Below are 16,135 nucleotides of genomic sequence, written 5' to 3' on the forward strand. Positions count from 1 at the left end.
TTACTATCTTGTGGATTTTTTGTTTTGTTTTGTTTTGAAAAGTGTCTCTGTACTTTATTCTAATTTATAATGAAAGGATAAAAAATTTAGATGAATGATTTAAGAAGTAGGGGGCGATAATGGGATTGCAGTTTCCTTCAAGTTATTTTTACTTCCGCCCATGAACTCATCTCATAATTGAATTCAAAGCATTAAGTCACCTTAATCTATTGATGTGACTTTTTCTGGCCCTTTGTGAATGGAGCAGTGATGTTTCAGGGGAAATTATTTCAGATTGTAAATTTTGAAATGTTAGTAAGTGTTCATTTGCCTTCCAATGAAAAAGTGAAATAGTAATTAGGTATTATTTCAGGACTTCTTTCATTGTTGAGAAGCTTTTAGAAATGTGCTTCTGTGTTGAAAATTAGTTTTGCAACAGGGTTGCTGTCCACAATTTTTTATTATACATATCAAGTATTTAAGATTATTTTAGATTTTGAGGACAAATCTTGAGATTGCATCTATAAGAGAATAGACCAGCGTTGCCCAGTAAGAAAGGTGCAGAGAAGCACTGGCACCCTCATTCTATGAATAAAAGTCATGACAGCTTTTCTGAGAAGGGACGTGAAGGGAGAAGATGGGGGTGGACATCTTGGAAGCTAGGTTGGGTAGCGTGGGGAGGGGACTGAGTGTCAGAGTGGCTGAATTTCCTTACAATTCAGGGATATCTTTGCAGCCCAGGCCCTCCGGATTATCAGGGGCCTGGTACACCATGTCCTCCTCCATACTTAATAAAGGTAATAACCAGCGCCCCTTTCTTCCTCCTCCTCTGCCCTTGTGGAAGGTAAGTGACTGACTCATGTCTAATAGGAGAGGGGCGAAGGTCTTATTATTGGCAAGGAAAAAAAAGTACAATCTTGCCTCCTTTGTTAACATTCAGAACAAGTCTGTCCCAAGGATCACTTCCTCTTATGCTGTGCCTGGTTCTTTAAAAAAATTAATTACAAGGGAACAGAGAGTTCCATTAGAGCTGACTGGTAATGCAAAACATTCTTGTGGCTCTGCCATTTTAGTCTTTTAGCACATGATAATTTTTTTTGTTTTTTGGTTTTTGGCGGTACGCGGGCCTCTCACTGTTGTGGCCTCTCCCGCTGCGGAGCACAGGCTCCGGACGCGCAGGCTCAGCGGCCATGGCTCACGGGCCCAAGCCGCTCCGCGGCATGTGGTATCTTCCCGGACCGGGGCACGGACCCGTGTCCCCCGCATCGGTAGGCGGACTCTCAACCACTGCGCCACCAGAGAAGCCCAGCACATGATAATTTTAAGCGGAGGATCTATTTGGAAACTTTTGGAGTTAAGTACAAGCTTTCAAAATTTTCATCAGGCTCCTAAATTTCTGTACATATTAAATCAATAGAATTATAAAATTATACAATCCATGAAGAGTCATTTAGGTGCGTTATTAATAACAACCTATCTTTCAGCAGCTGTGAAGAAGCAAGAGTAACAGAAAAGCACTTTGGAGAGAGCATTGTGGGCAGGATTTTTTTTTTTTTTTTGACCCAAGGATGTTTCTTGAAATATACTTTCTAGAAAACATTACAGAACCCGTAATTGAAAACTTGTGGCAGTATTTTGGGGAGACAGGTTTTTCATTATAGCAAAGATACTTGGCATTGAAAAAGACTTAGTTTAGCCTTTCTGCTTATGAAGTGCGTGAACCTCCGTAGTTCCCTCACAAGAGGTATCAGCCTCTGTTGGAACACTCTTCTCCCAAAGTAAATATATATCTCTTGAGTAGTGCTTAAAGCTTGTTTCTGGGGCACTCACTCTGACTGGTAGCATGAGAAGAAGGGTTCAGTGCTACATTAACTGGAGTTAATTGCTAATGCTGAAATGAGCCTAAGGAAGAAACAGTTGAAAGTTGTAAGGATCTGAAGTTAGCAGTTTGTTTTCTGCTTTTCTGCCTATAGCTTTTTGTTTTTATTTTTGGGTTTTGGGGCTTTTTCTTGTCTTATCACATACTGCTTATTGAATTATCCAGCAAGGGGCTTTATCAGTTATCATTATCATCACACTCATTCCCATCCCAGAGGCCTGTGTGACCTAGATAAGTACTTGGCTCTTTTCCTTCAGCTCCTTCAGAGCTCTTTTTGTATAGGTCACCTTTACAGTGACGTCTTCCTTGGACACCTTTCTACAACTTCAACCCCAGCCCCCACCCTACAGTCAGGACCTGGCATCTCTTATCTGTGGTTGCTAGCCTCCAAGGTGGCCCCAAAGATTCTTGCTTCCTGGTGTTCATACTCTTCACTGAATAGGGCTGACCTGTATCCTGTATAACCAACAGGACACTGTGGAAATAATGGAGAGTGGCTCCCAAGGCTGGATTGTAAAAGACATTGCACTTCTACCTTGTTCTCATTTGAATCACTTGCTCTTAGGGAAGCCACCTGCCATGTCATAAGGACCCTTGAGCAGCCCTGTGGAGAAGTCCAGATGGTGAGGAACTGAGGCCTTCTACCCACAGCCAGCTCCTACTCACTTGGTGGCCGATCCTCCAGCCCCAGTTCACTTTTCAGATAGATGCAGCCTTGACTGAAACTTTATGAGAGGTGCCAAGCCAAAGTCACCCAGCTAAGCAGCTGCTTCTGAATTCCTGATGCAGAGAAATTGTGTGAGATAATAAAGGTTTTTATTGTTTTAAGTTGCTAATTTGTTACATAGCAATAGATTGCTAATGTACTATCTAAATAAAATACCAGGGCTTCCCTGGTGGCGCAGTGGTTGAGAGTCCGCCTGCCGATGCAGGGGACACGGGTTCGTGGCCCGGTCCGGGAAGATCCCATATGCCGCGGAGCAGCTGGGCCCGTGAGCCATGGCCGCTGAGCCTGCGCGTCCGGAGCCTGTGCTCCGCAACGGGAGAGGCCACAACAGTGAGAGGTCCGCGTACTGCAAATAATAATAATAATAATACCATCTAACATATTATTTTACCTATTTATCTTGCCTTCATGTATCTGCCTCAACTAGAATATAAGCTCCAGGATGGCAGGATTTTTGTTCCTTTTTATTCACTGTGGAATCCCTAGCACCTAAAACAATTTTCTCACAACAACTCCCTGAGATAGGTACTGTTATCATCCCCATTTTACAAATAAGGAAATTGGAGCACAGTTAAGTAACATACCCGAGGTCATGTAGTCAGAGCCAGACTTTTCTCCATAGCTTAATGTGCTTAATCAGAACCCTGCACTGTCCCATTTCTCTGCAGGCTATCTGTGTTATGTACAAAACTCTATCATAGTTATTATTGGGGGTACAAGTTAGGTTTAAGTTATGATCTCTGTTGTCATGCAGTTAACAGTCCAATTGGGAAAACAGGATAGGTATCAGATAACTACCATACAGAAAAGCAGGATTTGTCAGTGCACGTGAATGTGTGTTGGTCATCAAAGGATAACACAGCCCCTTTTCCAAGAATGGCTTCCTACAGTTCTTATGCATAGGGCCATGGTTTGTTCCGTATTATGCTCACCATCCAAGCCATAAGTAATCAAAATAAGGATAATTTCCTATATCAAAGGCTGACTACCCTAAGCTAGGTAGGGGTACCTAAGGGGTACCTTGTATGTAAGAGCCCTAGGAGGCCTGTTTGCTGGGATAATATCCTCAGATTTCTTATTACCCCATGTATCCTTGCAAAACATCTCTATTATTTGGGGTAACCTGAACAAGTCTTTAGTCTTTATAACCAGAAAAGGCCTCTTACATGTTGTGTAGTGCAAAGTCCTGTAGAAGTTCAGAGGAATCAGAGGTTATGGGAAGGTGAGGGTTGGACATTTCATGGAAAACTGACACATGAGTTGCTACTGATAAAAAGAATATACTTTATAGATGGTTTGGAGATCAGAGTTCATTGTAATTGTAAAGCCTAAGAGCTACAAGTATACAAAGAAATAATATAAATTTCACTTCACTTGGTGTTGATTATATTTTTGTATACTTAATAGACATGCTTTATTCCATTTAAACAGTATTTCAAAAATTATTTTTTTATATTCTTGAGTTATTTATTGTCAGTACAAAATCCTATGTATAGTTTTGACTAGAAATGATACAAGAGGGCATTTCTTAACCCGTGGTTCAAGACTTCCAGTGTTTCACTTTATTAAGGTGTTTCAGGTGTCCTTACATGTGGTAATGGAGTCTGTTTCCATTTCCATTTGTTTTCAATTCCATAAGGCTAAAGAAAAAGCAACAAAGGGAACCAGAAGAAAATAGGAGAAGAAAAAAGAGTCAAAGTTTGCAATTCAGAGTATGTGCCCTTGTGACTTTCAATTTGAGTTTCATTCTGGAAATGATTGCTTTTCTTTTCTCTCTCACGTCTTAATACATAAAACATCTGGTGGGAGGAGTGTAGGGAGGGAGAGACCTGCTTAGTTCACCCATTCAACAAATATTTGACTCTTTACTAGGTGCCTGTCACTGTGCTTTTTATGGTGTTCCATTCTGCCTGGGATTTCTTTTTCCTTTTCCACATGGTAAACTCATTTGTCCTGTGAATTGCAGCTCAAATATTGTCTCCTTTTTGAAATGGCTCCTTACTCTACAAGTTATTACTTTTTCATCTATAGTCTTACAGCATTTAACCTCTCACACCTTTGTTATTTATATGTGTCTGACTCTCCTATCAGACTGAGCACTTCAAGTGTAGGAACAATTCCCCTTAAATCCTTTTATCCTTACCCCTTAGCACTGACCGTTGTATCTGACACGTGGGAGTTGCCCAGCAAATGATTGTTGGATGGATGATGGTAGCACTTATCGATAACTTGCTTAAAAGTGTGAAAGAGGGAATTCTGCTTCTGGCTATAGTGGAGTGGGATACTAACGCTCCCACTAAGAACAACTGGAAAATCTAAATAAAATTCCATAATAATGGTTTTTGCAGGCATCAGAGAGCTGCTAAGGCAACTCGTTGATGCGAGCCCAATATTCTGTGCACTACTTTTCCCTTTAGGAGAGTTGCCCAAATTTTAAGCAGCTAAAAGCAGAGCAGAGTTTTTGGCATTCTCATGGTGTTAAGGAGACAAAAATTTGAGTTTTTACTTGCCAAAGAGGAGGGACTTTAGCTAATATCCAGGCTTTCAGTTGGAATCCATGGATACTGGGCCTCACAAAGGCTGTAACATCCCCCTCAGGTGGACTCCACCCTTGATTGTATTAAGATAATCTTCAATACTCCAGATGCCTACCAGAATCCTTTCTAGGGGAGAATGACATCCTCTAGAGCCTCTGCAATGTTTTTAACTTTAAATATTAGATACCAGATACTGTGCAATTTTTCCTGCACAGTATCTGGTATTTGATAAAAAAAAAAAAAAAAAAAAAAAAACTACCAGGCATAATAAGAAACAGGCCAAAGCGGGGAAAATAAAAACAGACCAACAGGTGCCCCAGAAATTAGAGTTTTCAAAAATGAACTTTAAAATAATCGTAATAGGGACTGCCTTGGTGGCACAGTGGTTAAGACTACACACGCTCCCAATGCAGGCGGCCCGGGTTCGATCCCTGGTCAGGGAACTAGATCCCACATGCGTTCTGCAACTAAGGAGCCAGCAAGCTGCAACTAAGGAGCCCATGAGCCACAACTAAGGAGCCCATGTGCCACAACTAAGGAGCCCGCCTGTGCAATCAAATAAATAATAAAATAAAAATTAAAGAAATAAAAAAAATAATCGTAATAAGTTCGAGAATGTTTATAAGATTGAGAATTTCACCAGAGACTCAGAATCTATAAAAATACAAACAAGCTGAAATTCTGTAACTGAAAAATAGCTGACATTATGAACTCAGTAGATGGGTTTAATAGCAGATTTGTTAAAACTGAAGAGTAGATTAGTAAACCAGAAAGAACAAGATTATGATATGGAGAGCCAAAAGTATTAAAAATAGAAAAGAGCAAAGTGAACATATTGGACATGGTGAGAAATCTAACATATATGTATTTTGAGTCCCAGAAAGGGAGGAGAAAGAAAATGGAGGAGAAGCATTATTTGAAGTGATGATGGCCAAGAACTTTCCAAAAGTGAACAGTGAAAATAAACGCACAGATTCAATAACTGCATTACATTATTACCAGGATTAAAAAAAAAATACTAGGCGTACCACTGTCAAACTACTAAAAACCGAAGACGACAAAGAAAATCTTGAAAGCAGCCATCAAAGAGTAACAATCAGACTAATACCTGATTTCGCAATAGGAATGATGGAAGCCAAAACAGTAAAATTATATACATCTTCAATGAAAGATAAGCTGCCATTCTAGAATTTTGTACTTGCAAAAATAGCCTTCAAACAGGAAGGCAGTATAAAGACATTTACAGAAAATCAAGAGTTGAGGGAATTTGTAATAGACCTACCATTAAAGGGGTTTATTCAGGCAAACAGAAAATTATTACAATTAGTAATACAGAAATGTAAGAAGGAATGAAAAGCAACAGAGAAGGTAAATATGTGTTTAAAACTAAATGAACATTGACCGTGCAAAATAGTAATAACAATAACACAAAGGAAGAGAAGTTAAATTACTGTAAGATCCTAGTGCTGTCTAGGAAATGGTAAAAGTACTCATTTATTTTAGGTACTAATAAATCAAGGTTGCATGCTGTAATTTTCAGGGTACCCACTATAGAAATAAAATTAAAGAATGTGTAATTAATAAGCTAAAAGAAAAATGGAATATAACATTGTTTAATAATCCAAAAAGAAGACAACAAAGGGGGAAAAAAGAACATAAAACAGGTAGGACAAATAGAAAATGAATAGTAAGATGGTAGATATACACTCAAATACATCAATAACTATGTTAAATATTAATGGAAATACTCAAAAGACAAAGATTATCAAACTGGGTTTTTTGTTTTTTTTTAAACCTACTTGTTTAAAAGGATTATAACCACCTTGGACAAGTGTTTGGCAGTATCTGTCAGAGCTGGACACATGTACACTCTATGGCCCAGCAATCTACTTCTAGAAATATACCCACAAGATAGCATGCATATGTGCACCAAAACATGTGCAGAGGATGTTTATAGCATCATATATTGTCATGGCCACGAACTAGAAACTACCCAAACATTCATCAACAGAATGAATAAAGTCATACAATACTATATAGCAATGAGAAAGAACCTACAGCTACATGCTACAACATAAATAAATCTCATAAAAGTAATGTTTATCAAAAGAAACCAGACACTAAAGAGTACATACTGTATGTGTTCATTACTATAGAGTTCAAAAACTGACAGAACTAATCTGTGGTGTTAGAAGTTAGGTGTGATTACCTTTGGAAGTGAGTGGACCAAACGGGTTTGGTTAATGGTCTGTTTCTTCATCTCACCGATGATTACATGGGTATGTTCGTTCTATGCAGATTCACCAAGGTAGGTATGTATGATTTGCACATTGTATATTGTATTTCAGTAAAAAGTTTAATTTTTAAAAAGTATAGTCTCTCGGTATCTTCAGGGGACTGGTACCAGGACCCTCTGTGGATATCAAAATCCGAGGACGCTCAAGTACTTTATATAAAGTGGCGTAGTACAGTCGGTGCTCTGTATCCGAGGGTTCCACATCCACAGATACCGAGGGCCAAGTGTACCAGTAACGGTGTTAGAACTGGCAGCAAGGTCAATCCAGTTCTATTCCAGGGTATAAGAAAACAGCATGCTTCTAGAAGGAAAAGATGAATACACTGCAAAGGGAGTGTTTGAGGATGCTGAAGGGATGATAAATTAAGCCATTTAAGGATGTAGAGATAGGATTCATTCATTCATTTAGCAAAATATTTTGGTCCCTATTATAGTCCAAGGAGCTATCTGAGGTGTTGGGGATTCAAAAATAAGGCTCGGCCCCTATTTTCAGAGAGGTCACTGTCTCTAGAGAAGGGTGCCGAGGATGGTAGAGTTAATAAAAGCTACAATATATTGAGCACCTTCCTTGTACTAGGCGCTGTGCTGTGCAGTTTTGTTGCTTCTTAATGTTCACAACAACAGTCCAATGAGGTCGTTATCCCTTTTTGCCTGAGGAAATACAGGAAATAAGTTGTCCAAGGTCTCACCACCAAGATAAAAATACAGGTCTGTCTGACTTCAAAGTTGTGTTCCTTCTGCTACTTTCCGTGGCCATTGGATGGTGAGTTCGAAGAGAAAGAACTATGTGATGAAATTACAAGCAGAAGTTAAAATACATTACAGTGGTGGTGTCTTGGAGAAAGTGGTGTAGATAGATGGCCTGAATCTCAAAGGATGAGCAGTGGGTAATGTTGATGGTCTGGAAGTGGAAACGGAGGAATAAAAGTCTTTTCTTCTGAAAAGAAGGCAGCAGAGGTGTATGGAGAAACTGAGATGGCTGAGTACTCTTTCTCAGGAAGAGGATCTAAGGGTTTGCTCCACATACAGACTTTCAACCAAGCACCTTGTTTTCAGGCCCTTCCTGAGCCTTCTTCCTACAAAACGCCTTTCCAATTCCTGAACTTTTCTAGACTTCCTTGCTATTTTAAAATTTAATTTAATTTTACTTTATTTATTTTAATTTTTATTGGAGTATAGTTGATTTACAATGTTGTTAGTTTGTTAGTTATGTTAGTTTCAGGTGTACAGCAAAGAGAATCAGTTATACATATACATATATCCACTCCTTTTTTGATTCTTTTCCCATATAGGCCATTACAGAGTATTGAGTAGAGTTCTGTGTTATACAGTAGGTCCTTATTAGTTATGTTTTATATATAGTAGTGTATATATATGTCAATCCCAATCTTCCAATTTACCCCTCCCCGCCATTACCCCCTGGTAACAGTAAGTTTATTTTCTATATCTGTAACTCTATTTGTTGTGTAGATAAGTTCATTTGTACCCTTTTTTTAGATTCCACATATAAGTGATACATGATATTTTAGACTTCCTTGCTTTTTAAACATTGGAATCATACTGCAGATATATTTTTATAGTGAGATTTTTAAAAATTAATGGTTTACTGTGAGCATTTTCCCAAAGCAAAGTGCTTGTTGTTAAAACATCCCTCTCCAACTTTAAGCCACCATAATGGGAAAGTTCTAGATTCCTACCCGAGTTCAAACCAAGGTAGTCACACGTGTAAGACAAGAATTTATAAACAGCAGGAAGGAAAAAAAAAAAAAAAGAACCTATATACAAAATAAATTGTATCTTGGAATGCCTACCCTCAGGCTAGTACATCTTGGATGGTTTAAATGTAGCAGTATGAGGCCAGAGAAAAACTCATGACTCACAAATTGAGATAATTTTAAGTAGCCCATTGTATTAATTAGGTTATTGATTCAGCTGCTATAACAATGACCTGAATTATCAATGGCTTAACAAGAGCGAAGTTTATTTTCTCTCTCTTTACAACCTGAGTGTGATATGTTGGCTTCACTTAGGATCCTTTTATCTTGTTGCTGTTATTCCTAGGCTGTTTCCATTGTTTACACAATTGATTGAAGATACCTCGCTACATTTTAGCCAGAGGGAAAGAGGAAATGTGGTCCAGGGAGCACACTCTTTCCTTTTAAAGGCATATTTTTGCACATTTCACTTCTGCTCACACTTCATTATCCAGAAGCCACCAGAAAACTGGGAGATAGTGTAGCTTGGTGGCCTGTAGTCTGTGCTGTATACGAAGCTGAGGTCAAGTACTGGAGACAACGAATGGGCTCGGCCATATTCTGAGCTTAGTGAGATGGAGGTTGTTGAATTTAGACTAACATAGCTGATGGTTCAATTCTGATCTTTGTGGTAAGCCATTCTTCTGCTTGTTTATATTAAAATTGTAATTCAGGGAGTTCCCTGGCGCTAGGTCTAGTGGTTAGGATTTGGTGATTTCATTGCTGTGGTCTGGGTTCAATCCCTGGTCGAGGAACTGAGATCCCGCAAAAATAAAACCAGGTAAAAAGTGATTTTCCCTGTACAGACCTAAGAGAATATGGAAGGTTAATGCCTTAATGTTCCTTTATTCACTGGAATTCAATAACATCTTCACATCCTTTCTCCATTCTGGCCAGTGAAATCAAGGTCTTAACAGGCCTACTTTTGCTTCTAATGCTAACTAGTGAAATTCCAGAGGCAAGGCTGAAAAATACACATCTTTATAACGAATAACACCAAAAGATAGAGATGAAGGAGATGACCCTCTACAGCAAGAGAGGAAGAAGTATGGTTCTGTTTCATAAAACTAGTTCAAAGAATCTGCTTTGATGAAGTGTTAAATTAAAACGTTCATAAAAATATCAATCTTGTTTTCTTGTGCAATAGGAAAACTTATCTGAATATTCATAATCTAGCAACTTCTTTTCTTCTCTGTTCTTGAAAGTATATTTTGAACAAAAAGATCTTGTAAGACTCTTACGACTTTTGAAATTGAATTGTTACTATATACTGCAAAGATAACCTTGAAAGAGAACTTGTAATTCTGATTGGTTTTCTTCCTTGATAGTTTATTGCCTTGGTTATTAGCATATGTAATATGCTATAATTTACATGTCTGAACTACTAAACACCTAAAGACTTGTAACTTTGCTCTGTCAAATCAGAAGGGAATCAGTGGCGCATTTTCCTTTTCCCACATGTACAATGGTGAAAAAGAAATTCCTATCACGCTAGTCAATTTCTTATTTTAACAAAGACCAAGAGCCTTATGGCTAAATTAACAAGGGAAATTGCCATTCTTTTTCTTTTGTGAAAATTTAATATCTAATATCTTTATCTTTAGGAATTCATGAAATTAAAGTTATTTAATAGCGTATCTCTTTTTCTACATAGACTGCCCTTCATCCACCTGGGTTCAGTTCCAAGACAGTTGTTACATTTTTCTTCAAGAAGCCATCAAAGTAGAAAGCATAGAGGATGTCAGAAATCAGTGTACTGACCATGGTAAGGAGCTTTTTCTGTTTTGCTTTTTCACAGATCAGTAAAGAGTGTTCACTAATTTCTTTAAAAAATAGTTTTGTCCTATCTCACTTTTACCTTGGTCCTTGTAATAAATGGACAGCTTTTATTCTATAATACACAAGACACAAACAGTGGAATTGGGGTATACCCTTGAGCTGGAAGACAGTTGTTGGACCACACTGCCCAAAGCAGAGTGACAGAACCTTAGCAAGAGCAGGGTGTATTTAATGTAAGTACTCTGTGTCAGGCACTGTTCTTAAGCACATAATATACTTTAACTGGCTTTAATTATTACAGCAAACCTATCAGGTAGTAAATTATTAGCCTCCTTTTATCAAGAGAATAAAACTAGTTATTTGTTAGAGGTCACACAGGAAATCATTGGCACAGCCAGGATTCAAACCAGGGACTGTCTGATTTTAGGACCTGCGTTCTTAATCACTCTTATTCTGCCCTGAAAGTACTGTTTCAGGCATGCAGTGGGGGCAGAAGTTAGTTTACATGGGACTGTGACGTGAGACGGTGGTAAAGAAGCATACCATTAAATAAAAATTAAAAAAAGGCTATGTATTTGCTACATGATATGCTCAGTATTCTCTGGGAAATATAACTTCACATTTTGAAATCTTTTAAATAAAAATGTCATTTTAAAAAAGGTGTGCTTGGGTGCTCGTTATATATTTGGCTGTTTGGCCCAAAGTGCATCCTTGTTGTTAAGCCTCTTATTGTGATACTTGTCAGCTCAAACGAAAACGATGGTGTGAGTTACCATGTTTTTCCACTGAGATATCTATGATGATGAGATAAGAGTCCTTGATTATTTAAAGGTACTTTTTATTACTGTTTGAGATCTAAAAATCTCTTATTTCATTAAATTTTGTCTTAAGCATATTCATAACACCAGCATTTAAAAATGTGCTTTACTGGGACTTCCCTGGATGTCCAGTGGTTAAGACTCTGCGCTCCCAATGCCGGGGGCATGGGTTCCATCCCTGATTGGGGAACTAAGATCCCGCATGCCACAGGGCATGGCCAAAAAATACATAAATAAAAAATAAAAATAAAAATGCCCTTTATCTATTTTCTGACAACCCACCAATTAACATTTTGGAAGAATATCAAATTGCTTTAATTAAAATCATATTCACTTATTATAGAAGGAATAAATGTAAGCATAGGAGTTTTAAATCCTACGAAGTGCCACGTACTACTCAGTACATATTTTCCTTACTTGCTAAATGGTGTTGAACATTGGCTCTTTGAAAACAAGACATTTCCGACATGCTAATATGGTTTCACTCCAAGGAAATGGAGTAATAGGAATTTTGCTGGTCTTCCAAGATTTTTATTTATATATATATGTATGTATGTATGGCTGTGTTGGGTCTCTGTTGCTGCGCGCGGGCTCTCTCTAGTTGCAGCAAGCAGGAGCCACTCTTCATTGCGGTGGCTTCTCTTGTTGTGGAGCACAGGCTCCAGGCGCGTGGGCTTCAGTAGTCGTGGCACACGGGCTCAGTAGTTGCGGCTCGCGGGCTCTAGAGCACAGGCTCAGTAGTTGTGGCGCACGGGCTTAGTTGCTCCGCGGCATGTGGAATCTTCCCAGGCCAGGGCTTGAAACCGTGTCCCCTGCATTGGCAGGTGGATTCTTAACCACTGCGCCACCAGGGAAGTCCACAAGATTTTTTTAAAGGGTGTTTCCCCAACAACTATTTTCTATCTCTTTTTTAAAAACCATTTATGTCAGGTATACTTGGACATAAACACAGATTTCAATAAACAAATTACATTGGAGGCTCAGAGCCAAGAAAAGACATGTTCCTGTACTCCTATTAGCTTGTATGAACCACAAGGTCAGATTTCGTCGTCCAGCTTTAATACTTAATTTCAGCAGTTAAGCAACTGCATACTCTACAGAGGCATAGTTAATATTTGTTGACTGACTTCCTCTACAACTAAACTGTAGTTAATTGTATTTGCTAATTTTTTTTTTAGAAAAAAGCAAAATGAAATTGAAAACACCCAGCAACTTTGAGGCCTAATTTTTGATTATTTGAAGTCCATTAACTCTACTTGTTCAAGTAGAGTAGCCACTTAGGAATTTTAAATCGTTGTATATAAATTTGCTTATAAAGTTTATCTTGTGTCTAAAGAAAAATGTCTTTTTTCCCAGTTAAATATTTATAAATTCAGTTTGTCTTACTGATTTGATTTTTTTTAATTTCTCATACATTTCTGATAATCTCATCATTTATTTGATCATCCTCTACATTTGCTTCCACTCTGGAAATATCCATTTCATTGATGAATCAGAAAATTAGCTAAAATTGGTTAATATTACCATTACTTTTTTTGGCTAGGGTGGTGTTTTGGTTTAGAACAGTAGGTGGACATGAATTCAGTGTTTGCTATATATGAAGAAGGAAAAGCATAAGGAATACTAGGACATTTACATTTGGATTTATAAAATCTTCACAGGTATACAAAATCCTATCTTAAACCTATAATTAGGGGTATAGAAAATAGGTGACTTGTTACCTTTTGGACTGCTGAGAGCTATATTTAGAAATATTCCCAGTGCTTTGTGGTAATTTACTTGATGTTACTTGTACTTATTTTGGGTACTGTTACTGTTCATCTAGGAAAATAATTGTGAGAGGCTAAAATTTTTCTTATTTTGCAACATTTACCTTTGATTTAGATATTTTCATTATAATAGAACAAATAAATATTTCCAGTCTTTCCGTTTTGTGATCTGTGTATGAGCTATGTCACTAACCATAAAAAGAATTAAAGACCCAAATTACATCTCAGCAGGTAGCATCACTGGTAATGCATTGTAAAAAAAAAAATTCGCTTGAGCACATGTGTTCTTCAGGGATTTATGCTATCATTTGTTAAAGAAAATTAAAGTGTGTCTTTTTTCCTGACATATTAATTTAAGTTTATACAGTATTTACTTAAATTGCAATGTTAAAAATCATTCAAGTTCCATTGGCTGACACAAGGTCAGAGAAAGGAATGAAAATCTCATCTCTGAACACCTAAGCCTAAACTCTAACCTAGTTAAATATTTCCCTTGAGGATTTTTCTAAAATGGCATTTTGGTTACATTTCACAGCTAAGTACAAGTAAGTATGAGGGTAAAACAGACTAAAAGTCTGTATGACATTTAACAGGAGGTGATAGCAGCTAGAACTGATAAGAAAACCATAATAGAATTTTTGAAAATGGAGCTATGACTGAGAGAGAGAACCTTGCTGAATTCTAACTTTGGATTAAAGTATTAAGTATTTTAGAGGCTTCCCTGGTGGCGCAGTGGTTGAGAGTCCACCTGCTGGTGCAGGGGACACGGGTTCGTGCCCCGGTCCGGGAGAATCCCACATGCCGCGGAGCATCTGGGCCCGTGAGCCATGACTGCTGGGCCTGCACGTCTGGAGCCTGTGCTCCACAACGGGAGGGGCCGTGGCAGTGCGAGGCCCGCGTACCACAAAAAAAAAAAAAAAAAAAAAAAAAAGTATTAAGTATTTTAAAGGTCAGTCTTATTTTTTCTTTTCTTTTAAAAGTTCTTAATTACACGATTAGTTCACAGTCGCTATATAGAAAAGCACATATGCAAATATTTTAAAAATAAAATTACCCTAAATTGTACCATCCTAAGGAAATGTAATGACTATTAACATTTTGGTGAGTATCCTTCTAGACTTCCAACCCCTCAGGCAGATATATTTTAATAAATATTTGATATATATGTATATATACATGTATATATGTATACATGTATATACTATATGTACATATATATTTCCATAATCTACATTTTCCCTTAAACATATTTTTCCATGGCAGTAAATATAGAATGCATATTTCCTAATAACCGTACACTATTCCTCTATATAGATATGCAGTAATTGATTTAATCCTCTAATATTGGTTATTAAATTATTTCCAGTCTTCCAGTGTTGTAAATGTGATGATCATCAATGATTGTGCCTATCTGAGCAGAGCCAATGATTGCCTTGCATACATCTTGCCAAATTGTCTCCAAAAAGGTTTTACTAATTTTTACTCCAACTAACCACTTATGAGTTCCTATTTTTCTACACCCTAAGCCGGCACAGTTTAATTGGCACGTCTGAAACTCTTATTTTCATTCTTTTACCAGTGAAACTGCATTTTTCACACACTTGTGTTACATTTCCTTTCGTGAGGGTGAATTGTCTTTTTTTTTTAATTGAAGTATAGTCGATGTACAATACTAAGTAAGTTACAAGTTGAACAATATAGTGATTCACAATTTTTAAAGGTTTTACTCCATCTTTGGTTACTATAAAATATTGGCTATATTCCAGTGTTGTACAATATATCCTTGTAGCTTATTTTATGCATAATAGTACTTCTTAATCCCCACCCCTATGTTGCCCCCTTCCCCCATCCCTCTCCCCACTGGTAAGCACTAGTTTGTTTTCTATACGTGTCTACTGCCTTTTTAACAGTCTGAGACCAATTTTTTTTTTCTTCTGTTAAGGTGTTTGCCTGTTATTTTTTATTCATAACAGAGCTTTAGTCTGCCCAGTTTTTCTTCTTTAACAGTATGGTTTGTTTGGGGGAGATTTTAGGTCCTGTAGTTTTCTTTTCCCCTGTAGTTAAATTTATTTTTTAAGCCTCTTTTAAAAGATGTGAAAGTAATTGCCTAATACAAATTTTTCTTACCACGTCATGACCTAATGGTTCTTTCTCGTCTCCATATATCTGTTAATTACCAAAAAGTTACTGATTTTAGAGTGGTGTCATAAATACAATGGCCTATTATTTAAGTTTCCTATAATTTCTCAGTGTGTTCCCTGGATCGGCAGCATCAGTGTCACCTGGGAACCGGTTAGGAATGTAAATTCTCAGGCCCCATGTTACTCCAGCTAAATCAGAAGCTCTGGGTGTAGGAGCCAACATTGTTTTAACAAGCCCTCCATGTGATTCTGGTGCACACTAAAGTTGGAGAGCCACTGATCCAAGGCAGTATTCTCAAGTTTTCGGAAGTTTTTGTTAAGTCAGGATGATTTTGGAAGAATGTAATTTAATAATAGGAAAGACTTCCTCATCTCTCCATGTAGTACCTGGATTAGTCGTAGTACCCAAAGCTTCCAAGATAACTTTAAAAATGTTTAGGATCAAACTAACACACC

The 16,135-nt window shown here is 37.6% G+C and overlaps 1 protein-coding gene across 3 annotated transcripts in view; it reads left to right on the forward strand.

Annotated features, from left to right (window-relative positions):
- LOC115851029 (CD302 antigen) overlaps positions 1-16,135 on the forward strand; it is a 129,253-nt gene that overhangs the window by 105,676 nt on the left and 7,442 nt on the right. For 2 of the 3 annotated variants that reach the window (XM_030852687.2, XM_030852686.2), the window contains one exon: positions 10,827-10,937. The exons of the other annotated variant lie outside the window; for it this stretch is intronic. In XM_030852687.2, coding sequence (XP_030708547.2) covers positions 10,827-10,937 — 111 coding nt within the window. The remainder of the gene's footprint in view (positions 1-10,826; positions 10,938-16,135) is intronic. 3 annotated transcript variants of the gene reach the window in all.

The sequence above is a fragment of the Globicephala melas genome, chromosome 7 (genome assembly GCF_963455315.2).
Source record: "Globicephala melas chromosome 7, mGloMel1.2, whole genome shotgun sequence".
NCBI lineage: Eukaryota > Metazoa > Chordata > Mammalia > Artiodactyla > Delphinidae > Globicephala > Globicephala melas.